The sequence below is a fragment of the Coccinella septempunctata genome, chromosome 5, assembly GCF_907165205.1.
Source record: "Coccinella septempunctata chromosome 5, icCocSept1.1, whole genome shotgun sequence".
Lineage (NCBI taxonomy): Eukaryota > Metazoa > Arthropoda > Insecta > Coleoptera > Coccinellidae > Coccinella > Coccinella septempunctata.
The window spans coordinates 13,291,820-13,317,386 of NC_058193.1; the positions used below are offsets into that span (position 1 = coordinate 13,291,820).

Below are 25,567 nucleotides of genomic sequence, written 5' to 3' on the forward strand. Positions count from 1 at the left end.
ATAAAATTGTATTTATTCCATGGAAGATTCGAGAATTATGGATGTCCAGAATGCTCCAGAATGATGAAAATTTTCAGATTCCATTGAAACTCTTGCGAAAATTATCTCGTATATTGTCAAGTTTAGATTTTAATCCATTCAGAACTTTGAAGTTCGGCAAATAATGATGTAAATAATTCAATATTCTATTTGCCTCAAGACTCGAAACTTTTCAAGAAACGATTCATTTAATGATTAGATGACGAATAAATCAAAAAATTATGTGTGTTGATATTATATTTTCATTCATTGAAGAATATTTAGAATAATGAAGTTCAACAAATGATACGAACAAGATACTTTTTCAATTAGCCTCATGATCCAAAACATTTCAGAATTTATTTCGTGTTTAGATAATCCGCTGCATATCGGTGTTCACAATACGACTGTCAATTAAGTACCAATTATAGAACGATTTAATTAATAAGTAGATCAATAGCATTCGATAATGTTGGTCAGTCTATAAACTGACAACTCATTTTGTCAAATGACGGATTTCAGTATCAGACTGCTACATAGTATAATGAGAGTTCGAAAAAATTTGTATAGAATACAAAATTTAGATGGTTGATATTATGTGTCGCTAACAGTCAATCACATTTTCTTCAGCGCAGTTGTTGTTTTGAAGAAAAACTAGTAGATTCTCGCAAAATCCGAAACTCTACATGAATGGGCCCAGTTGCTCAGTTCGGGATTAAAGTTTATCCTAGATTGATTTTGACATTTCAGTTCAGTTCTGTCAGGTTAATCTATGATCATCTTAAATCTCGGCCTAATCCTGAACTGAACAACCGGGCCTTATAGTAATAGCATCGTAGCATTAACTATGTCGGTATATTATTGGAATAATACTAATTTTTTATAGCGGAGAATAGTGGTTTTTAGCCTCGGTATTCACGAAATTCATTTTATTATGTTTTTTTTTTTAAATGTGAATCGGCCCGAAATCTTGGATCCCCCGACGTGCTAGTCTCGTATACTTCTATGACAATAGCATAATAACTCAAATTTCAACATTTTCACAGAAATTTTTGAATTTAAGCGAGAGACACATTTCCTACGCGCAGTTGTTGTTTTGAAGAGAAAGTAGTAGATTCTCGCAAAATCCGAAACTCTACATGAATAGGCCCAGTTGCTCAGTTCGGGATTAAAGTTTATCCTAGATTGATTTTGACATTTCAGTTCAGTTCTGTCAGGTTAATCTATGATCATCTTAAATCTCGGCCTAATCCTGAACTGAACCGGGCCTTATAGTAATAGCATCGTAGCACTAACTAAGTCGGTATATTATTGGAATAATACTAATTTTTTATAGCGGAGAATAGTGGTTTTTAGCCTCGGTATTCATGAAAAGAATAAAAGAAGGTGTTTCCATCATGATACACAAAAGACATAAAAACAAAATAACGGATTTCGAGACAATCAACGAAAATATAATTAGGGTCAATATCACAATAAATCAAAATCCCATCGCGATCCTTGGAATATACGCAATATCAGATGATGAACCGCAAATGAAAAAGGATGTGTTTTTTGAACAAGTTAGCGACGAGATTATGAAAATTGGAAAAACAAGAGAGATTCTTATACTAGGTGATCTAAATAGTAGAGTAGGACGAAGAATTAACGATGCCGTTGTAGGTCCTTTCGGAGAAGTGAATACAAACGACAACGGAGAGAGACTCATTGAAATATGTCAACAACATCAATTGAGAATAACAAACGGCTACTTCAGACATAAAGATATACATACATATACATGGATACAACATACAAGGAATTTGAGATCAGTCATCGACTATGTGATAACCAGACAGAACACAAGTTTTATAATACACGATGTGAGATCGTATCGAGGCGTCACATGCGGTTCGGATCATTATCTAGTCAGAGCAAAGATGATAATACCTTATAGATCCCAGAAACTCTCAGACAACAGCAAAGAAGAAAACGTTCCAACATATAAGGAATATAATGTCAACAGTCTGACAAATGAAAGTACTCGAAGATTATACCAGAATAGATTGGATGAAAAACTTCTGCAGACAGTGGACCAGCAACCCGTAGAACTAGTTTATAGAAACATAGTAGAAGGTATGAAAAAGGCTGCAGAGGAAGCAATCGGGACCAAAACAAAACGAGACAGTAAGAACTTATGGTGGAACGAGGAAATCGAAGAATTGGTGCGTCAGAAGAAGAAATTATATCTAAGATGGTTAAATACAAAGGACCAGGAAGACAGAGATCAATATTTGGAAATAAAGAGAACAACCAGAAGATTGAGAAATAAAGCCGAGAGAGAGATGTGGGACCAAAAGTGTAGTGAGATCAACACATATCTGGGTGGAAAAAAGTCCTCCGAATCATGGAAATTCATCAGGAACCTGAAATCTGACGCAAAAAATAAGACAAATATTCAAATTATACCAACGGAAAAATGGCTCGACTACTATAGAGGGTTGTTGACTGAGAACAGAGAACAATATTTGTTGAATTCTCCACTGAGGGTTCTCGTAGAGGGTGACGAAATAACAGTTTCAGTTGAACAAGTGAAGAATGCGGCGCAAAAATTGAAGAATGGTCGCGCAGCAGGTCCAGAAGGAATCCCAGCTGAACTCATCAAGTGTGGGTCGGAACAACTATTTGAACAACTTACATGGTGTATTAATCAGTACTTGAATGGCGAGCCGGTTCCTGAGGAATGGAAGGAGGCATATATTTCGTCTGTCCATAAGAAAGGAAACAAACTGGATTGTTCGAACTACAGAGGAATATCCGTAACCAGTACTCTGAGCCGTTTGTATGGAAGACTCATCCGTGACATGATAGAGGAAGAATATAAGAACTTAGAAGAGGAAGAACAATCTGGATTTTGGGCTGGAAGAACATGCACTGATAACATCTTTTGTTTAAAACAAATTATAGAGAAGAGAACCGCCGTTGGTCAGGAAACTCACCTAATGTTCATAGATCTGAAAAAAGCCTACGATACTATCCCAGTGGAAAAACTATGGCGAGTTTTAGAGGAAACCAATCTCAACCATACCCTCATAAGAGCTCTAAAAAATCTGTATGAGGGCACGACATCAAGAATAAAGGTCGGTAGCAGGTTATCAGAAAAGTTCCTGGTAGATAAGGGTCTTCGCCAAGGATGCTGTATATCGCCTACATTATTCAAGATCTATGTAGCGCGGGCATTATACCAATGGAAGAGGAAATGTGGCGGAATGGGCATCGATATCGGTGAAACGTGCCTTTACACCTTACAATTTGCTGACGATCAAGTCGTCATAGCAAACGATAAAGATGACTTGCAATACATGGCCAGAAAACTACAAGAGGAGTATAGGCACTGGGGATTGGAACTCAATACAGAAAAAACGAAATATCTTCCTATAGGAGCAGAGCAGTCTAACATCCAACTAGACGAAGGTGAAGTAGCATGCTGCAGCGTATACACCTATCTCGGGGTGGAATTCGACACGTCTGGAAAGGATGATAAAGAAATACAGAAGAGAGTTACACAGGCTAAAAGAACTATAGGATGTCTAAATGGTGTGCTCTGGAGTAACAGCATCGGAAAGAAACGTAAATATAATATCTACGAATCATTCATCAAGAGTAGCTTGATTTATGGAGCAGAGACGTGGAGAATAACACAACACAATCGAAGAAAACTTGAAGCTGCTGAAATGGACGTATTTCGAAGATCACTGGGTATATCTCGTAGAGATAGAGTGAGAAACGACGACGTGAGACAACAGATGGGAATAGATGGCTCGATAATGACCGATATAGAACGAAGACAGCTCATATGGTACGGTCACGTTCAAAGAATGGAAGGAACTAGACTGCCCAAGATTGCAATGATGTGGACACCAACACACCGTAGAAAGCCTGGAAGGCCGAAGAAAACTTGGAAGGAAGAAGTCGGGAAAGCCATGAGTGCCCGAGATCTGAGAGAAGACCAGTGGAACAACCGTCGAGAATGGAAGTTAGGCATCGGACAACGAAGAAAAACGTTTTAAAACCGATATATATATATATATATATATTCATGAAATTCATTTTATTATGTTTTTTTTAAATGTGAATCGGCCCGAAATCTTGGATCCCGCGACCTGCTAGTTTCGTATACTTCTATGACAATAGCAAAATAACTCAAATTTCAACATTTTCACAGAAATTTTTGAATTTAAGCGAGAGACACATTTCCTACGCGCAGTTGTTGTTTTGAAGAAAAAGTAGTAGAGTCTCGCAAAATCCGAAACTCTACATGAGTAGGCCCAGTTGTTCAGATCGGGATTGAAGTTTATCCTAGATTGATCCTAGAAACTCGTCATCGCCTTCCAAAGGCTGTATTTTGGAAGGGCTGTCGATTTGGAAAATTTACAGGAACTAACCCCGCTTATTTTCATTAAGGAATCATCTCCCTTATTCCTTCGCATTTGTTTACAGATATCCTGTATATAGCTATATTTTATCTATGTACCTTTTTATTTTAGATAGTAGAAGTTTAATCAATATGTGTTATTTTCGAAGACCAAAACAAAAATTTCAATTGCACATGAATTGTTAATTATAAGAATCATCATCTATTTTGAATAATAAAACTGCATGCGAAAATACTTAGATTAACTTTTGTCTTCCTCCTTTCATCATGCGTCCATCATAGTGTCCGCTGTTCATCATAGCTTCTGGGAATAGGCAGTATATATATATATATATATTCATTGAACTGATTTAAACTAAGAATGATATGGAATAGTTATTTCAATTATTACTGAAAAAAAAAATAACTGAACATATTTTTTAGAGAATTTTCTAATAGAATCAATGAATCTATGAAAATTATATAAAGCATCAAAAAGTTTAGACGCAGAATATTCAAAATATCACATGATATTTCATTTCGCATGATATTTCGATTTACTCAAAATAAAAGATGTTAGTTGGTCAGTGGGCGTACTATATCTACTGAATAAAGAACAGTAAATCCCGGATAGCATGCTCGCCGGATTACAGCACTTTAACTTATCTATCTACTATGATTGAAATCTATGGCAGAAATATTGATTAAGATCATTTCAATTCGTGAGAATTTGAATATTCGAACCGACAAACTGGTTATTATATGCAGCAAGTTGAATGAATATTTCAGTAGTTCATTGCTGAAAAAGGTCCATGGTACAAATGCAGCATCTATAAAAATAGATTGAAAGGGAAAGAAACCAACATCTTTAATATCAACACATAATGAGTCCACAATAATCTATTCAAGTTAAGAAGTTATATCGTTTCTTCAAATTAAAATATTGCTCATACTTACAAACTGACCTGTCAAGTATATTGAAAAACATGAATTGAACAATGAAATCACAATATCAATATGTCAAATCATAAACACTAATAATAGAAAACTTCTAATAATAATATCAATTTGATGCTGATTGATTAATATTTTTCATCCTTCAGCAGTAATAGAAGACTGCAGCAAAACGAAAGCAAAAGAACCGGGTTCTCGATAGAGCTTCCCGCTGCGGTACCTAATAATTTCTAAAAAGTTCCTGTCGAACTTTTTCCTAACGTTTATACTAGGATTTTCCGGTTAATTATGTACAAAAACAAAAAGAAAATACCTTTTTTTGGTATAAAGTTTGCTTTTGTGATATGGTATTAATACTTATTCTTCATTTTTTTCATAATTTTTAATAATTCAAAAAGACGGTAAGAGTAAGAGTAAGAGTAAGAGTGGGGTGTTTACGTTTACAAGGTGCCGCTAGAGGGCGCTCGAGTCATAAACAACGATCAGGTGTTGTTTACAAGCCCAGACAAACTTCAAATGTCGTCAAGAAATTGTAAATACGATGCTGATGCATTTTGTTTTATATGTGGTCAATTTATTATAATTCGTGTCGTGAAATACGAATTAAAGACATTTCAAGTTCTCTCTGATGCCTATGAAGCATATTTGGACTTTCCTGTTTGGAATCAAGACAAGCCATGGGCTCCACATGTTGCTAGTAGTTATTGTAAATGATATCGTTGAATCAGTCTCCTAAACACAGAAGCCAACTTTTTCATGATATATATTTTTTTTTCGTCTAATTAGGATCTAAACTATCGAAATTTTATGCTTAGCAGTTAAAGTCAAATTTGGTGTTGACCCGTGTTATTCAATAAAATTTACTGCAGCCAATCGTTCTGAAATACGGTATTTTTACAGGTAACAATATTTTTATTGTTACCATAACAAAAACAAAACATTACGATTCTCATAAGTAGGTATGAATATAATATAAATATAGGAAGATCGAAGGGCCGCCACTGAAGCCCGATATGAATTAATTCATGTTGGACGGAATATATCAAATGAGTCGATAAAATTCGTTGTAACCTTTTTTTCCATCGTTGAGGCACACTTGGAATATTACTGACCCCAAACTTACCATACCATAACAAAAAGGTTCCAAACACGATTTTCATGAGTATGAATAGCTAATGTGAAGATCATGGACGTTAGATATAAATTTTTTATATTCAACTAAATATATGGACATAATTCAATAAAACTCATTGAATCCACCCGTTCTATTGTTGAGATACCTACTCTGAAGATAATATTGTCCTCATGATCATCATACTATATCATAAAGCATAAAGGTTCCAAATTTTACGAGGGGCATACGTATATAACATTAACAACGATATATTTCAACTGGCAGAATCATCGAAATATTCCACTTCTCCTCCACCGGTTAGAAAAGTGTTGCTACGTAAAAGATCTCAACCGTAATTAGCCATTTTTTTCATTAATTACGTGTTTCAAACGATTGAATATAAATCCAATCCATGGGGTGCGATATATTTTGTACTTTAATTTCACCTGCTCAAAAAAATACCAATGGTTAGTACAACTAACCATTGTAAAGCTCGCCGGGTCAGCTAGTTAATTGAATAAATGGAGAAAATTTGTAAATAGGCAGGTATTTTGGTTACAAAGAATGGTAGACCCATATACAGGATGTTTCCTAATTCAATGTCAATATTTAGGAGGGTGATTTTTGGGCCCATTTTAAGAAAAAAACTTCATATGAACATATGTTCTAAACGTTTTGCTTTTTGAGATACAGAGTGGTATTATTTAGACAGTTAGTGGCACGCCACTGACTGTATTCAACTATGAGCAAATTTGATCTCTTGAATTTTTCGAGTCCGACGCACGGGTTTCATCTAAAAAAATAAAATCTACGTATGTCTCTGCATGGTGATATTGTCCTATGTATGTATTAAGGATATTGTTATGATCATGCAGAGAAACGGTCTTTATTTTTCTAAGCGGAAACCGTGAATCGAATTGAAAAAAGTCAAGTGATCAACTTTGGTAAGAAATGATTGGGAATTTCAAAATAATTTTTCTTTCAGGAAAAATCTGTGGCGTAACATCAATGTCTGCCAATATAGGTAGGTCAAATTACGTACGAACGCCACTGGTGAAAATTAAGAAAAAAGTGATACATTAAAAAATGCCTCTTGATTCATAGTATACATGTATAACAAATTTCATTAAAATATTTGAAGTGGTATGGTAGATATTGATAATAAATGATTTATTTTTGAGAACACCGTGTATCTCGAAAGGTAAGACGTTTGAGACATACATTCATATAAAGTTTTTTTCTTACAATGGGCCCAAAAATCACCCCATAAATATGTACAGTCAATTAGAAAACATCCTGTATGTTGGTTACCTTCGTGTTCTTTATCTACTCCAATGCTATGCGAATTTCCCAATGAATCACCTTGTATAAAGATAGCCTATATTCCATTCACCCCCACTTTAGCACTTCAGCACTTTTATTATTATTATTATACTTTTTCAGTTTTTCGTAAGAACCTATTCAAAAATTTTGAATTTTTAGGTGAAAAATCTCAAGTTTCAATCGCAAATAACCGGAAAACTATACAATGGACAAAAAACTCCTCAAAACATATTTGCTCAAATTCAATCCTCCTAATAACCTCTGAAGGTTATTTTGACTTTACATATCCAGTTATTTGGATTCTTCATAAATGAATAAATAATAAGAGGCAACAATAATTTTTGGTTGAACTTTGTCAAAAAAAGTACATTTTGCTATGGCAAATTGTTCTAATTTAAGAATTAGAAATTAAATTTTTTTCACAGATGTTTCCTTGGTTCTGGGGTATAAACATAACGACGCTCCACTATTCTGATTTAGTGGCGTTTCACAGTGGAAATGAATTCACAAAAACCAAGTTTATTCATAAACGCTGGTAGAGAAAATCGTTACATAAATTGTAATATAATTTTAATAGTAATCGAGAACCACTGACTACATTGAAATGCAGTTTCCAGACTTATAAGAAAATATCTACTTTTCTAGGGAACATGTTAGAAGAACCAACTGGAATTTTTAGAGGAAACTTCTCATCATCATCGGAAAAGAGCTATTACGCAGTCTCGTTCTTTGAGCCGATGGGTGCAAGAAAAGCATTCCCCTGTTTTGACGAACCTGGAATGATAGCCACTTTTGAGCTCACCATTGGAAGAAAAAAAAATTACAATACTACAAGTAACATGCAACTAGTCAAATCCGAACCAATGGAAGGTGAAGACGGATGGTTTTTGGATCATTTTGTGAACTCTTTTCCAATGTCCACCTACATGCTCTGCTTCATGATATACGACGCTGAATTCGTGTTAACAGGAAAGCAAGAGGATCAGATAAAGATCCTCGTTAGAAAAGAAATGAGATCCTCGATGAGCATGGTAACAAGAACTGCCCCCAAGCTTCTCGCTTATTTGCAGAAATATTTTCAAGTGCCGTTTCCATTTCCGAAATTGGATATCATTGCTTTACCGGATATAATTGGGAACAGAGGTTTGTTAATGTTGGTTGTATACAGACTTTTAGCACCAATTTCTGCTTTGAATGATTTTCTTTCATCATTATCGTTTTTTTCTTCGAAATTCACAAATTTTAGGAGAGTTGTATACCTTGGGACAGCTTGAAATATGAAGGAAGTAGGTAAAGTGAAGATATGAGGTAATTACTCCCACATATCTTTGAGTATAAAGTGTACGATGAGTAGCTTTTTTTATGTAAACATCGGCATCGACTACTCAGGTGGTTTAATATAACCCCAACAAAAACGTACATCAACCAAACAAATACAGGGTGTTTCGGGAAGAATATGACAAACGGATATGAATTAATGTCATCAAGCTGTACTCGGATCACGAGGGTTTAATTCCCTGAGTTTGGGTTATGAAGGGTAATGTTCATCTTATGTGTGAAATTTCACAGTTCAATAACTCTTGAACTGATCCACCGAAGGATTACTGTTATACCGTTCAATCTCCCAGATTCAGAATCGCGTAGCAACAGGGTTTATAGTATGGTCCCTGACTAACTCGTGATTGAATAATTTTAATATAAGATAATATTAGACACTAATGAAACAACATTTCCTCACATTTGGTTATTCACATTCAGATATACTCGGTCAAGTTCAAATAAAGGTTTATTGAAAGTTAACAATTCAAGCAATAAGTCTCAACTACTTCGATCAAGAGATGACTGACAAGAATGGTGTCTCAGAGGCATACAAAAACTTATCTTAACAATGGTTCGGTTTTTCGGTCCTCCCGATGTTGAGCTTCAAGTTGTTGGTTCGGTCAAATTCTCGGTCTCCTTGGGTCGAAATCTTCAACAAACAAGCAATTAATCAGATGGCTCTGCACCGGTTAGTGAGGCATGTGTGATGATGACATGAAAGGGTACCTGAGTTCAACAGCCAACTATTCCACGGTTTCCCAAGTTATTCCCTCTATGGAGGTGCATGTGAAAGGTGCAAGTTATAGGTGTAAATTACAGGTGCATGGAAATAGTGTTCTCTAATATGGAATGCTCTACATAGAATGCATAAGAGTGCTCTAACAGATGTGTTATGTGGTCTTGCAAACGAAATTGAAGCAATATTCTTCGTTCCTTTTAAGATAGCAATCAAACAATATTCCAAACATAATGTAGGATCTTCTCAAGCTGTCCGAGCACTTTTTGAACCAGTCACCCCATGGAATTACAATGATGCTATTCAAATACTACAACTAACTAAATTAAAGGGAAAATATGAAACGTTCTGATCAGATATCAATTCAGGCAAGCAGCTGAAGGCAAAAAAGCAGATAGATGGCTTTAAATAAATGATCTTATCGCTCTAAATGAAAATAAATTTGAGGTTCTCGGACATGCTTGGGAGAGTTGACTAGTTGAATCAGAGAACCTAACAAATCTAGGCTGAAAGAAATAGAACATTCGTGAAAACAGTAAAGAGAAAACCATTGAGCATAACAAAATTTGCAATAATTTATCAGATTCCAAACTCCCAGCAACAAATTTTATCACCACAATCCTTAACGAACGAGATCACCCAGGAAACTTGGTGTAGAGATCGAGATTACGTGCAAGAAGCTTTGTGCGTTCCGATTGAACAATCCAAGGTAACAGACGCTAAAGCAGAGACTCGTACCAAGTTGACATTATCAGTAGAGCTGAAATAACCGTTTCGAAATACTCACTGGGCAAATGAACTAAAGACATTTGTATGTACCAAGAGACCTTTAAGGATGATTCATGCTAGACCGTGTCGGAGCCTGGCCGGGACCGAATCCGGGACGTTGCAACCGGGTCGCCACTCTGAAAACACGGGCACGGCACGTGTCCCAACCGGTGTAGCGTGAATGGGTCAATTGAAATTGCTCATATAATTCTTTTACCGTGTCCCGTCCGGGTCCCGGTTCGGACCCGACACGGTCTAGCATGAATCAGCCTTTAAGGCTATGAGTAATTTCAATTGACCCATCCACACTACACCGGTTGGGACACGTGCCGTGCCCGTGTTTTCAGAGTGGCGACCCATTGCAACGGCCCGGAGTCGGTCCCGGCCCGGCTCTGACACGGTCCAGCATGAATCATCCTTTACAGAGTATTATCACCCTCTATTATCGCCTTTCTTCAATATTTCTGGGATTGAATAAATGATATTTGGCTGTAAAACTTTTTGGTTCCAATCATATTCCGACAATCGTTATGGTGGTTTACATTCTCCTGAAATTTCTGTAGTTGGTTATGATGAACTTTTCGAATTAATGGAAGACAAATATGATGGTGGCAATATGGTTATTATTGGCGACTTCAATATATCAGAGAGCTTCAAGTGTCTATGAAGGTGCTGCACATACGGGATTTACCACTCGTTTTGAAAGGTCTTAGAATTTCTATAATATGGGACAGTGATCGAAACCATAATAAAGGTTCCTACACATCAACGCGGTACTGCGGGAGCGGAATCGGATGAGGAATCCATTTCAATATCTATCGATTTTTCTTGCCGAAAATACACAATAATCTTCACATACTTCACCGCTTTGGTGTGAGAAAAAGCTTCCCGCTTCCCGCAATACACTGGGTCGTTTTCGCTCTCGCTCCCGTTCCCGCAGTACTGCGTTGGTTAGTAAAAACCGAGGTAAAAACCTTAACAGACTTTTAGATTCGGTTATTTATTGGCACGCCGCATGGGAAGTGCTTTATTATTATTATTATTATTATGAATACAAAAAGAAGGGAGGCCGTAGCCTTTAAATCTCAGAAAACAATATAAAACAATAAGTGACTGCAGCAAAAAAGATTTACAATAAGGGTCACAAAAAAAAAACAAACAAAAAATATTCTCCTAAAAAAAAAACCAACACAATAACACATATCAACGTCGCGCAATGAATACATCATAACAGTTCTTGAACGAGTTAACCGACGGAGCACAAACAACACTTTCCGGCAAAGAGTTCCACAAATTAAAAACGCGATTACTAAGGAAGAATTCCCTTGCCGAAGATTTGAAGTTCTCGCGATAAAGTTTGTGTTGGTGTCCTCGCAAGTTGTTAATGTTTAATCGAAATAGGTTCGATAAGTCACAGCCGAACAAATTGTGCAGTGCACGATATGTGACTATTAAGGCACCGCGAGTACGTCGCGACAAAAAACTCTCCAGAACGAACAGCTTGAGTCTATCCTCGTAAAAGGGACGCTGCCAGGCGTAGGGTAGCCTCGTCACACGACGCTGAACTGACTCCAAGAGGTTTTGGTCTCTAATCAACTGTGGACACCACACCGGGCCAGCATGTTCAAGAATTCTATACGTGGTATAGAGCACTTTACAAACATCGATAAAGCAACCAGAAAAGGCTTTTCGAATTATATAGTTGACCTAGTTCGCCTTTTTGACAATACTCCTGATGTGAGAAGTCCAAGAGAGGTCATCCGAAACGATCACTCCAAGGTAGCAAATCTCAGAAGTGGAGGTCACCGGAACACCATTCAGATAGTAGCAGGTTTTAGGATTTGTATTTCCAATATGAAGAATTTTACACTTGCTTATTTTCAACGGAAGTAGCCATGCAACCGACCACTCGTATACATGATTCAAATCGGGCTGGATCAAATGTGACAACAATGACCTCCGTAAATTTCCAATCGTCAGCGTATAATGAATAGGAATTTGATAAGATGCCCGGGAGGTCAGCGACATAGACCAGGAACAAGATTGGTCCCAACACAGATCGTTGGGGAACACCACTGGAGGCAGTTCTGAAAGAAGAAGCAGAATCACCCACCTTAACGGAAAAGACCCTATCAAACAGAAAAGTAGCTCTCCTCTCACTCCAAAGTGCTCCAGGTTATGTAAAAGCCGCCCGTGCGGGACTCTATCGAAGGCCTTAGCAAAATCGAGATAGATGATATCAGAGGGGATGTTGGAATCAGTTAATTTGGTCTACTCATTAATACACTTCAATACACAGGTGATCACTGACCTACCGGGTACAAAGCCATGCTGCACATTAGGTATGAAACTATTGGAGATTAGAAAGGACATGAGGGACTTAGCAACAATCTTCTAAGCTTTTTTGGAGATAACAGGCAAAATACTGATAGACCTATAATTATGTGCATCGAATTTGTCGCCCATTTTATGAACAGGAGTAATTTTGGCCTGTCGCCAAGAGGCAGGTAGCTGACCAGGAGAGAAAGAGATAGACAGAATTTTAGCCATTGGCAGAGAAAGATAGAGGCCGTGCTGCACTTAAGTACTCTCACTGAAACGTTATCAGCAGCAGAAGAGGTGGAGGGATAAAGGGAATCCAAAACGGAACCTACGTCCTCGACCCCGACAGTTATGCTCTCGATGGAACCCGCAGTACGTGGGGAAGAAATAGGCGGAAGAGGACCAGCTGGTCCAGGGTGCTTTGTGATGATAATCTATCGGTGCCGGTTTACCCGCATCATCCTGGACTTACATATTGTGCAATTTTCATCCTGCCCTGCCATCAAGGAATTTCAACTCTACTGCCAAACGGTATGACTTAAAAAATTTAGATGTAGAAGAATTTTGTCGAATTCTATTGGGTGGTATTGAAAATATACATAATGCTAGTGATGTTTTCAATAGTACCATTCAAGATGTTATCGCAAGGTTAATTTCTATTATAGTTCACAAAATACTTAATTCACAGAATAAAAGTAAAAAACCATTATCTCAGGATGTACAGAAGGCACAGGTTGATTTTTTCATAGTGAGCGCTTTAGATACTTCAGACAATATTATTATTATTATTATTATTATTATTAAACCAGGTTACAGAGTTGAGGTACATTTATGTTAAACTTGACATCGAAACGGCATATAAGGGATTTATCTAGTGATCTCAAGCCGATTTGGAGAGAAATCCTTGTAATTTAAGAAATATATTAATTCTAAACAAGATCAATCACGATTGCCTGGACACATGTGCTTTAATGATAAAATGTTGAAAACACCTAAGGACATACTAGATGCATTTTCAATGAATTTCAAGAGTTTTCATGTCAATAACAACAATACACAGAATTCTAACTCTCCTTTTGTAGAATCTTCTAACTTAGGTCCGGCATTAAATATAGGGGATATTTCTGAGGATATGATTATATTGACACCTAAAAAACTAAAAACAAATTCACTATTGGCCTGGACGGCGTCCCAGTTAATCTTGTTAAATTTCATATCGAACTATTCGTTCAGCCATTGCGTATACTGTACAACGTTATGGTGACCTCCGGCACTTTCCCGAACATCTGGAAAGTTTCGCGTATATGTCCTGTTCTGAAGTCCAGTAAGAAATCAGAGATTGTTAGTTATAGACCGATTGCTCTGATATCAGTTTTTTCCAAATGAATAGAAATTGTTTTATCCGATTTAATTTTCGAGCACGTACGAACATCAATCTCCAAATATCAACATGGTCCGATCTCGAAGTACTGTATCAAATCTCTTTCTATTCACACAACATGTGTGGAAATCTCTTGACTAGAGAAATCAAGTTGACGTTGTCTACACTGATTTCAGCAAGGCTTTCGATCGCGTTTCACATAGACGGCTACTTAGAAAGTTATTCGGATTTGGCTTATCGAGTGTTCTTGTATCTCTCCTCGAGTCCTTCTTGACAAAGAGAAAGTACCGCGTTGGTACGGATTGAAGTCATTTGTTTATTAATGACATTTGTTTCCCATAAGTTACTTTCTACTCTTCAGCAGAAGTTTATTTGATTGCTTTATGTTGCAAGACGATCTCAATAGGTTGTAGAGTCATTCAGGGCAACTGTGCGTACTTATGCCTTTCAAACCAAACCCTGTTCCAAATTTTGAAGCTAGGAAAATTAAAACATATTCAGCACAGTCCTATGAAAAAACTAAATTGGCGATTCTGAGCCTTTGCATCACCCAAATGAAGCCCTCTTTCGAACATTTCATAGTCGAGATTACGCACTGTGGTCACTTACCCTCTGCGCTCAGATATCCTGAATGACTCTACAGATGGTGTGTTGAATGAATTATCTCGGCATGTAGAGAAATGCAAGACAATGACGTTTACGAGGATACGTGATACCATTTTCAACTATAAAATCAATAACTTGGATTTGAAGAGAGTAAGTGAGGCTAAAGACTTATTGATCAGAAACTAACTTCTTCTTCTTATTTATTTATTTATTTATTTATTTATTTTCACTAGAACACAAACTGGAACTATTCCTAGAGGCACAGGCTTCTTATATAAGAGATATAACTTCTAGTGCCATGAAAAGTTTGGGTTTTGTAATACGCAATTGTAAGGAGTTTTCTTCATTGAAACCAATTTCATCCATTTATCAGGCTCTTGTTAGAAGTAAGCTTACTTATTGTAGTATTGTATGGAATCCCTGTCATAAAAAATACATTGTATTGAAGGAGTGCAGAAAAAAATCATCAAATTACTTTTTCCCATGAAGCATGGTTCTTATCCAGATGGAAACCACAGTTATGAATGCCTCTTGAATGAGTTTGAATTCGCTTCGCTTAGAAAGGTCCGTGAAATAGGTGATTTGGTATTTCTTTATAAAAACGTGCACAATCAGGTGGAATCAATGGCTCGGCTCTCGTCACTGCAATTAACGGCCGTTTTCAATAATCCTATCATTGTTTCAGTTACTGAAGATAGAAAATGCATGTGATTTCCTTTCTATGATTTATTGATCTATCTGTAGATATATTTTAGAATGATTATCAATGGTTACTAATCGTCAGTAAGTGAAACGATTGATAGATAGGTATATTGAAAACGGCCGTTAGTGTTCCTCGTTTCACTTCAAGATCACATCCATATTCAGTGAATTCAGTAAATGATAACAAATTTGGAATGTTTTAAAAGGTATTGAATGATCTATCGCAGGACTTTGGACTTAGTTAATAAATCAATTATGATTTTGCCAACGTTTCGAAACCTATTGTTCCTTTCTCAAGGCTAAGAAGCATGGACATGAATACTAGAGAGTTTTAAAAGGTGTATACCTTCATTCTAAGATATCTAATAAAACGTTTTGGACATTATTTGTATACGATACAAATATATTGAGTTAGGTACTTATCTGGACGAACACACCTAACGTTATAACTATAAAAAATATTCTATTTAGGCAATGAATTTTGGTTTTGTATTGTATAGACAACAGTCTATTTTTGAATGAATTCTTCTCTAAGTAACCCTATCCTTCTCTATTATTAAGCTGTTAAATATCACACTAAGACGTTGGGTGTGTTCCCTGAAATTTACAGTATTGTGTGTTTGTATGTGAATCATTTCACTCAATGTCCAAAATGCTGACATCTTCAAAATTGAACTTGTGTCCTTCCATGGGCGTATGTGCTGTTAGTGCTGTCTTATGTGTGTTGTTGAGTTTCTTGGTATCATACATGCTGAAGATCTTGTGATCGATCCATCCTCCATCCATCCATCCATCCATCCATCCATCCATCCATCCATCCATCCATCCATCCATCCATATATCCATCCATCCATCAATCCATCTATCTATCATCTTTTTTTTTCGGTTGTGGAAAAAATCTGCTTGACAGATTCCGCTACGACCCGTGTCGTGTGGATATATCGGGTTGGCTGGGTGTTGTTGCCGACCGACTAAAAAAAACCACAACTTGGTAGAGGCGTTATCTTGGCCATTGTATGTGGAGGTATTTTCATTAATCACTTTCATTCTTTGATTTTCCTGCATATTCTGTCTCTGTGTTGCGGCTCTAATAAATGTTGCCTGGCCTGAGTTTGCCGCCGACCAGGAGAGTTGGGTCATCCAGTCCATCACGAATCTGCCCCTTGAGTCTTCAATGGGGGAGCCCCTTGGCGAGGATTTTGGTAACCCACCACTAGTGCCTGGTTTTTGAACCACCTTTTCAAATATCTCATCTATCTTGGTACAAAAGTTCTCCATTTATATGTTTGGAGACAGGTAAGTGGCATAAATATATAGGCCATTTATTTACTTTTATGTAGCCTTCTTCTTCGCTTATTTTACCTACTTCAACGGCTTTGTCCATGATAACTAGAGCCACATCTCCTTTCTTGTCCATGATCCAGTTTTTTGTCTTCCCAATCTTTTTATTGGGTTCTGATATCACTAGTATGTCGCATTTATTTTGCATTGCGGCAGCGAGTGCTAGATCATGTGCGGCTCTAGATGTCCCTAGTTTTTTTGTAGGAACTTGACCATCTGAAATATTGATTTTTAAGCGGGTGTATAGAATCCTTCATTTAATTCCATGCTGGGGGTTGGGTGTATTCGACATGTGTCGCTAATAAAGATAAAATAATAAATAGGTGTATAGGAATTAAAAACTATGTACAAGTGGGTGTATATAGTCCTAACAAGTGTAAATAAAACTTGAAGCATAAAAGAACTGGCATAAATAAATAAAATAAGGTGTATAGGGCTCTTTGTAAATGACTGGAGTTTCATGTTTTCCTCGACCGTTCTTATGACCTCTCTCTGGGGTTTTCTCTCATGTATCTTCTCTGGTTATGGAATGATCAGAGCCATTCACATTTAAGTCGCTCATTCGCTAACAACAGACAGTTGTAAAATGGCCATACAAAAACTCACTAGCCGCAGACCTTGTCCACGAGAAATCTTGTCTGATTGTGGTACAAACTTTATAGGTACTAATAGAGAGTTACAGCAACAAGTGAAAAATTTGGATCATCAAAAAATTCAGAAGACCCTTATGCATATGAAAGAAGGTATCAAGTGGAATTTCAATCCAGCACGAACACCACCCATGGGAGGTTGCTGGGTGAGGTTGATTAGATCTGTCAAGAAAGGCTGGAGCGCAGTACTTACTTCACAATATCCTAAAGATGTAGAAAACATCGTCAATTCTAGACCGCTTACTCCCATCTCTTTGGACGCAACTGATGGAGCACCATTAACTCCCAACCATCTTTTAGGCAATTTTTATTTGTTCCTATCTACAAATATTCAGGGCAAAGATATATTTTCCAGAAAACAATGGAGAAAAGTTGGACTCATGACAGATCACTTTTGGCGACGTTGATTGAAAGAATATTTACCTACCTTGACTAAGCGCTCAAAATGTTTCCTGAAAGCGAGACCTCTCAAAATCGACGACTTCGTTATAATATCTGATATCTGATATCTCTCTAATATGGTTATCTGGTGATCCTTTACTAATTTGAGGATTTCTTTCAGAGCCTCTTCTACCTCCTTTTTTGTCGACTCTGCGTCCATTCCCCTGACGTGAAGAGTTTCTTTGGTATTTTCTCTTCCCAGAACGTTAACCCTTAGGTTTCCATTTATCCTTTTCACTGCCTCCTCGAGTTTCCTACAGTCCTCATCGCACTTTTCCATGGTTATAATCATCTTGCCCTCTTTAGTGCTCCTAATTCCTTTTATAGACTTTGTTTCTGTTAGTCATTTAAGTTCATTCCTGACGCTTTTCAGGGTTTCCCGGTATTCGCCTTGTTTGTACTGAATCATTAAAACGCATGTGTTCCTAGTTCTTTTGTGTACTCTTTGTTTTGCTCTCCTGGTGGAAGGTATAGCAGGAGCTTCATGTCTGTGTCCTTAAATATTGCCTGTATAATTTTTTTTAAGTTTATGTGTTTCGATGCATTCTAATTTGTGTAGAGCTGCTATCTCTTCTTCCGCGATATAGAAGTCTTTGTATTTTCTTCCAGAGGTCCTCCTCTTTGTTTTCATGTCTGATTTTAATTATTTTTGTGATAGATAACAGTGTTTTTGCCTATCACTAACTGAGAGATGTAGATAGTCTATTTCTTCGTTCAACGTTTTCCATTCCGGGTATCCTTCCCTATACAACCTCTAAATGGACTTCTCCATCTCGACATCTGAGTTGTTTACTCATACCACCTATGTGACACTGTCCTCAGCTGTTGGGATTACCCGTAACAGTCTCCACGTTTTTGTAAATATTTTCTTGCTATTTTTTTTTGGCAAGTTCCGCGAACTTGTTCAATGCTATCTTGCCTTCTGGGAGGCTTGGTAGCCCTTCGTCTTCTCCTGATCTCCATGTTTGTTTGCATGGAGAGATCACTTGTGTCGAGTATTTTGTTTTCCAGCTCCGAGATTTCCCTGTTGTGTGTCGCCTCGACATCATTCAGTTTCCTCCTTAGTTCTTTCCTTTCTTGTAGCAGTGATTTGATTATGTCCTGTTTGTGAAAACCCAGAATAAGGGCATTTTCGAAATCAAGAGGCTGTACAACATGAATTGTGTTGTCGAACCAAAAAGAAGGACAGCAGGGCCTGGACAGTGCTATCGTTGTCAACGGTATGGACATGCCCATCAGAGCAAATGCACTTTCCCATGGAGGTGCGTGAAATGCTCCGGTAATCACAGCTCCAAGTAGTGTACGCTTACCAGGGAGAATGAGGAAAGTAATGCTTCTTGCGTCCTTTATGGAGAACGAGGTCATCCAGCCAGCAACAAGGGATGTAGCGAATGGAAATCGGTCACAAAAAAGAACAAGAGATCGCCAAGATCGAACCAAACCAGCTCGAGGCCAACACAAAATACTCCGAAGCCAGCCCACATCTCTTCGGAAATGAAGAAACCCCAGGAAACTGCAACCAAAGCAGTCAAAGAGACGAAGAAACCAGAGAAGAAGAAGGATAAGGCAAAAACCGTCAAAAGAGCCGAAACCAGGAAAGGAATTTCTGGAATCACTGTGGAACTGGATAAGTTCACGAAAAACCTCCTCAGTACGATGATGCAGAATCTGGAGAAAGAGATTGAGAAGAAGATGCAGCAAATTACTAAGAATATTTAATGGCCGATACGACGATAGAGAACAATCTCATAATCGTCTCTTGGAACGTCGAAGGATCGAGAGCCCGCAGACCCGAATTCGAAGAACTGATTGAAGAGAAGAGACCGGATGTCATAGCTCTCCAAGAAACAAAACTTAACCCGAACGTTCGGATAGCATTTTCCAATTACGATATCTACAGCAATGATAGACCTAACAGCACAGGTGGCGTTGCTATACTGGCAGAATATGGATCACCATTTCGACCAAATATTCAATGGTCAAGAAGTAGAAGCAATATCGATATTATTGTGGATACCAATCGAGGAAAAGTGAAGATTATTTCGACTTATAAATCACCGGATAAGGACATGTTGGAAGAGGATCTAAAAATGCTACTAGAAGGAAGACACCCGAAAATCATAATTGCAAAATACCAACAGAAAAACTAGAAAAAGAGTGACGATTTATACTGAAAAACTTGCAGTTGTGATAGGACCTGATATACCGACCTACATACCAAGAGCAAATGGACTACCCGATGTACTGTACATTGTCGTAAGACATCACTGAGAAATCAGCATTGATACAATAGAAGACTTCAGACCACAATCCCATAGAATTCATGGTGGGGCATGGCCCAAGAAACGAAGAAGAGACACAAAACAAGGATCGCACAGACTGGGAAAAATATAAGAATTTACTTCAGGAGAAAATCACCCCTAAATTAACACCCGGGATGAATTAGATGAATCAGTTGAAAAATTGGAAAATCGAATAAAAGAAGCCTATGAAGAAAGCACCAAAAGAATAAGGAAACCAATTCCGAAAGATTTACATGGAGATACGCCAGGGGATATAAAGGAACTTATAAAAAAGAACAGAAGACTCAGAAAAATCTACAGAACAACAAAAAGAAAAGAAGACAAGAAGAAACTGAATAAGCATCGTCAGATATTGAAAAATGCTTTAACAGAACTGCGTAATAACAGATGGCACCAGAGATTAAGGGAACTGAATACAATAGATCACTCGGCTTGGAAAATGCTTACGACGAGAACGGACAGTTATACCTCCACTGCATGAAGCAAACGGAATGGTATATACGAGACTTGAAAAAGCCGAAGCACTTGCCGACTCAATTGAGAGAGAAGCCTTAATAAACTACAGAAATGATGATGACAATGAAGATCTAGAAGAAGAAGTGGAGGCAAACGAAGAACTGATGATGGAACCACTGGAAACCGAAATCATTCCAAAACCGGCTTCACCAACAGAGATTAAAGAGATCATAATGAAATTGAAAAACAGGAAAGCGCCGGGAGAAGATAGGATAACGAGTTATATGTTGAAGAAATTGCCTAGAAAAGGAATAGCAGCCTTGACGAATATAACAAACGGAGTGATGAGGACTGAATACTACCCAAAGAGATGGAAAACTGCACAAACGATAGTTTTCAACAAGCCTGGAAAGGAACGGGAATTTCCAGAAAATTATAGACCAATCAGCTTACTATCAGCACTGGGAAAAATCGTCGAGAGGGTTATCGCTAAAAGGCTGAATGAGGAAACAGAAATGTTGAAGATAATTCCACCCGAACAATTTGGATTTCGACGAGAACATTCGACTGAACTCCAATTGCTACGGCTCATAGAATACGTCACCGAAGGAATGCAGACCAAACAGGCCACATGATTAGTTCTGATGGATATCGAGAGAGCTTTTGATAGAGTATGGCACGAAGGCCTTATCTACAAGATGAAAAAAGCAGAATATTCGACCAAGCTATGCAAGATTATAAGGAACTATCTGAGGAATAGAAACTTTTATGTGAAGATAGATGAAGCAACCTCTCAAACCAGACAATTGGAAGCGGGAGTGCCTCAAGGATCGGTACTTGGACCTCTTGTAACGTGCGTTTCTCGGAGAAGCCTTAATCTCGAGCGAGTTATATTTATTAAGGCAGGAAAAGCGTTTTTTAAAAAGCTATATTTCGTACAATACGTTTATACAGTGAAAGTTATGTCAGAACTGATTCAATGATAATAAAATTATAATTTATAACCTCGGTACACTTTCTTAGTTCTTGGAAAATGAGACGATGCTGAGATTGCACTTCCTGCGATCTTCCAACGAAGTTCATCGTTCTCGGATATATAACTCCTCCATCCTCAGAAAGGTGCCTACGTAGTGAAGAATGGAACTGCTCTAGCTTGGGATTCTTCTCTCTCTGGTTGATTTCGTGGAACTGCTCGTGGTTGGAATTCTTCTGTTTCTGTTTGATTTCTTGGAACCCTGGATCTTAGCCACAACTTAATTTTCCTCGATCCAAAATAGGAGATAATTATGAAAAATAGCAAATAAATGATAATTATCAGGACTTCATGCAATGATTTGGTACTTTTTTGCTTTTCCATTAAGGGTTGAATTTCCTCTTGTTTCTTCTTCAATTTGTGTATTTGGTCCAATGAAAAATCTTCTAGTTTTATTTTGAATGCAGTTAGGGTTGTTGCATTCAACTCGGCAGCAATTTGAGGAAGGTACATTGGTTCTCCCTCCAAGATTTCCTTGTCGTTATAGAATTTTTCTTGAGAGTTTTCGAAATGACATCCTTTTGGTACATTTAGCAGGAAGTTTCCCTTCAATGTGCTGACGTCGGTTCTTCTGCATACTGTGCGAATTTTCATCCCAGTTGGAGCTAACATGATGAATCTTCCATTACCAATCTTCTGGACAACGTTCTTGCTAGTTTCCACAGGGTGATTTTGGCAGGAACCAGTGGATTTTTGGAGTTGCAGTAGCTGGAACAGGCAATCTTCTACTTCTGACCCATTATTGAGTTTGTCGTCTTCGCAGTAATATAGTGGGTGTAAATCAATACAAGGCGAAGAGGCGTATTGATACCATTTTTCATTGCTTGTCAGATAGGTATTTTTGGGAATAATAATAGTGTTGTTTATAGTTGGGATTGAAAATAGATGGTAATGAGAAAAAGATTCGGGGTGTACAATAGGAAAATGAAGAACGAAAACAATTCTGAATTCAACGAAATATGCATCTACATTTATCAATTCATAAAATCTGTGATATTCTCTCTCGTCGACGAATATCAGATTACTTGAGCCATATAAATTTTTTGTTTTATTGATAATTGAATATAATTCGGAAAATTTAATAATGCTATGATGCAATATTCCGAGTCTGGAAAAACTAATGGCATTTTCAATTTCATCGATTAATTCTATAATAATATTGATAGATATTCCGATTTGGTCCATGAGATTTTTAATCTGAATATACATATAAAAGTTATCACTTAATTGATTAAATTTTCCTGAAATTCCTTCAAGTTGGGAAGCAATTGTTTTTTGATTATTTCTGAGGACAGAAATAGTTTTATTGAAATTTTCGATTACTTCACCGGTTAATGAAATACCTGCATTTAAATTGAACATAATATCCTTCTGATTATTTTGAAGTTCTTTTAATGCCGATTCATAATGCAATGCGTCATTTGCATCTAAATTACCAGTAATACTTTTTATTATGGTTCCCAATCCATCAATAATTCCTCTTTTTGATCTTCCCATTGGTATCAAACTTTTCAATTTTTGTTTTGCTGAGCTTAATTGATATTCATAAAACATTTTATGATTTTCCAATTCTGTACGAAACACGGAGCTTGAAGTATTTAAAATAGTACTAGATACTGTCTTATAATGAAATTCTAAATATCTTAACTGTGTGGCGATGGGTTGAAGGTCATAGTAATGTATGAATCTGTGAAATTTGCTTCTAACTTTCGCTTTCCCTAGGAGAATTGGAAGGACTCCCGGATTGTCCTTCAGATTTATTATTTGAATGTCCTGTGCTGTCACCAGAATCATTAGGATTAGCCTGAAAAAGTTTCTTAGATTCAGTTTTAGGTTTTTTGAGGTTTTGTTTATGCAAAATTTTCTTATCACTTTCTATCTTAATTTTCTGATTACGTAGTACTTTCTCTTTCGAAAACTTTGGAGAAAGCTTATTTCTCATGTTGGATTTAATTTTTCTGTACGCGATAGTACCAGGTTTATACGTTAAAGGATCATGTCTATTTTGATTTTGCTTTTCTATGATGTTCTGCTTCCTCTCCCCCATCAGTTCATTCAGTCTTTTGTAAATTTCTCTAGTTTTTTGTTTATGGTTTTCTACATAGTTATTAATAATGGCTTTGTTTACATCTATATTGAGGGGATCCTTACTATTTAAATGGCCGTTAATTATGTCAATAGGTTTCTGCTTTGTAAAGGAATGAATAGAATTATTATATCCAAATATTGCGTAGGGCATTAAGTCTTCAATATTTGATGAATCATTGTTTTTACTTTTTAAAATTCTCAAATGTTCTAATATAGTAGAATGAAATATTTCGATGATACCATTGGATTGTGAATTATTTACTGTGATATAATGAGGAGAAATTTGGTGTAGTTCAAGAAATTCAGATACAATACTATTTTTGAACTCTGTTCCATTATCCATCACTACTGTTGACGGTGAACCGTGATGCGTCATGAAAATTACCAGAGATTTTACTATTTCTATAGCTGTAAGAGAAATTGATGGATATGCTTGGGCGTATTTCGAAAAGGCATCGACAATTGTAAGAAATTTTTTGTTTTGTGCTTGAAAAGTGTCAATGTGCACAATTTCGAAGGGTTTACATGGCGTGGGTGTAAGCATTAATTTTTGATTTGGAGGGTCTCTATCATATTTATTAATTTGACATAATTCGCAATTATTAATATATTCCGTTACATCATTTTGGATACCAGGCCAATAATATGTTCTCTTTACTCTAGAAACAGTTTCAGAAATTCCTCTGTGGTTTGTTTTTCCCTCATGCATACTTTTAATAATTCTAACCTGCTCGTCTTTTTCTTCCACATCTTCTAAGATTTCATTGCACTTCAATAATTTGAAAGCGGATTGTTTAAATGTTTTCCTGAGAATTTCGCATATTTCTTCATAATAGTTATCTTTTGTGAAATACAAAGCGTAAAGAATATTAGGTCTTAAGTATGTTTTGAAAAAGTCAATAATTTCCTTTTTTAAATCGTTAGTAGATATTTGAACAAAAATTCTTTGTTTGCTCGAAAAAATTCTTTTTATTCTAACCTCCGCCGGGGAATGAAAAACAAATTCAAAAACTATTTGATTGTCAAAAATATTTAAAATTTTCTCAGAAATGGGGACTTCTTGAATTGGATTTTCGTGATTGAAATGTATAGTATTACCATCCGATTCATACTGATTTTCAATATTCTTGGAATTGATTAAATCGTCTTGAGATAAGTAATAAATGTTAATATTTATGGTGGAATTTGCAAAAATATAGTTGATCATGCTGAATATTTTTCTCCACTCTAGTCCATCCAAACCACACGAAATTTTTGGTAATGCTAAGGATTTAACATTGTCTTTTTGACACAATTCTTTGAGATTGGAAAGTGATTCGAATACTGTTTCATATCGTGGTTTATGGTAATAGAATTCCTTAGTTATTAAGTAATAAATTTTTCTTTTGTTGTGTGAAATTTTAGCCACTTCTCCAGTTCTTTTATTCTGAGATTTGAGTTCTTGAACTTTACCGAATTTTTCTTTGAAATCAAGTGCAATTCCCTTATTCATATAAAAATCTTCAGATACACAATGAGCAAGGGAGTCGGATTCCGGAGCATCAAATAAATTGCCAATTTTTTCGGTCACAGTTGAACAATAATATATTTCATTTTCATTAAAAAGCTTCTCGAATTT

At 36.7% G+C, this 25,567-nt stretch overlaps 1 protein-coding gene across 1 annotated transcript in view; it reads left to right on the top strand.

The window, feature by feature from the left end:
• The window catches only part of LOC123313174 (aminopeptidase N-like), a 149,307-nt gene that overhangs the window by 69,188 nt on the left and 54,552 nt on the right, over window positions 1-25,567 (top strand). The window contains exon 2 of the mRNA XM_044897924.1: window positions 8,448-8,945. Coding sequence (XP_044753859.1) covers window positions 8,448-8,945 — 498 coding nt within the window. The remainder of the gene's footprint in view (window positions 1-8,447; window positions 8,946-25,567) is intronic.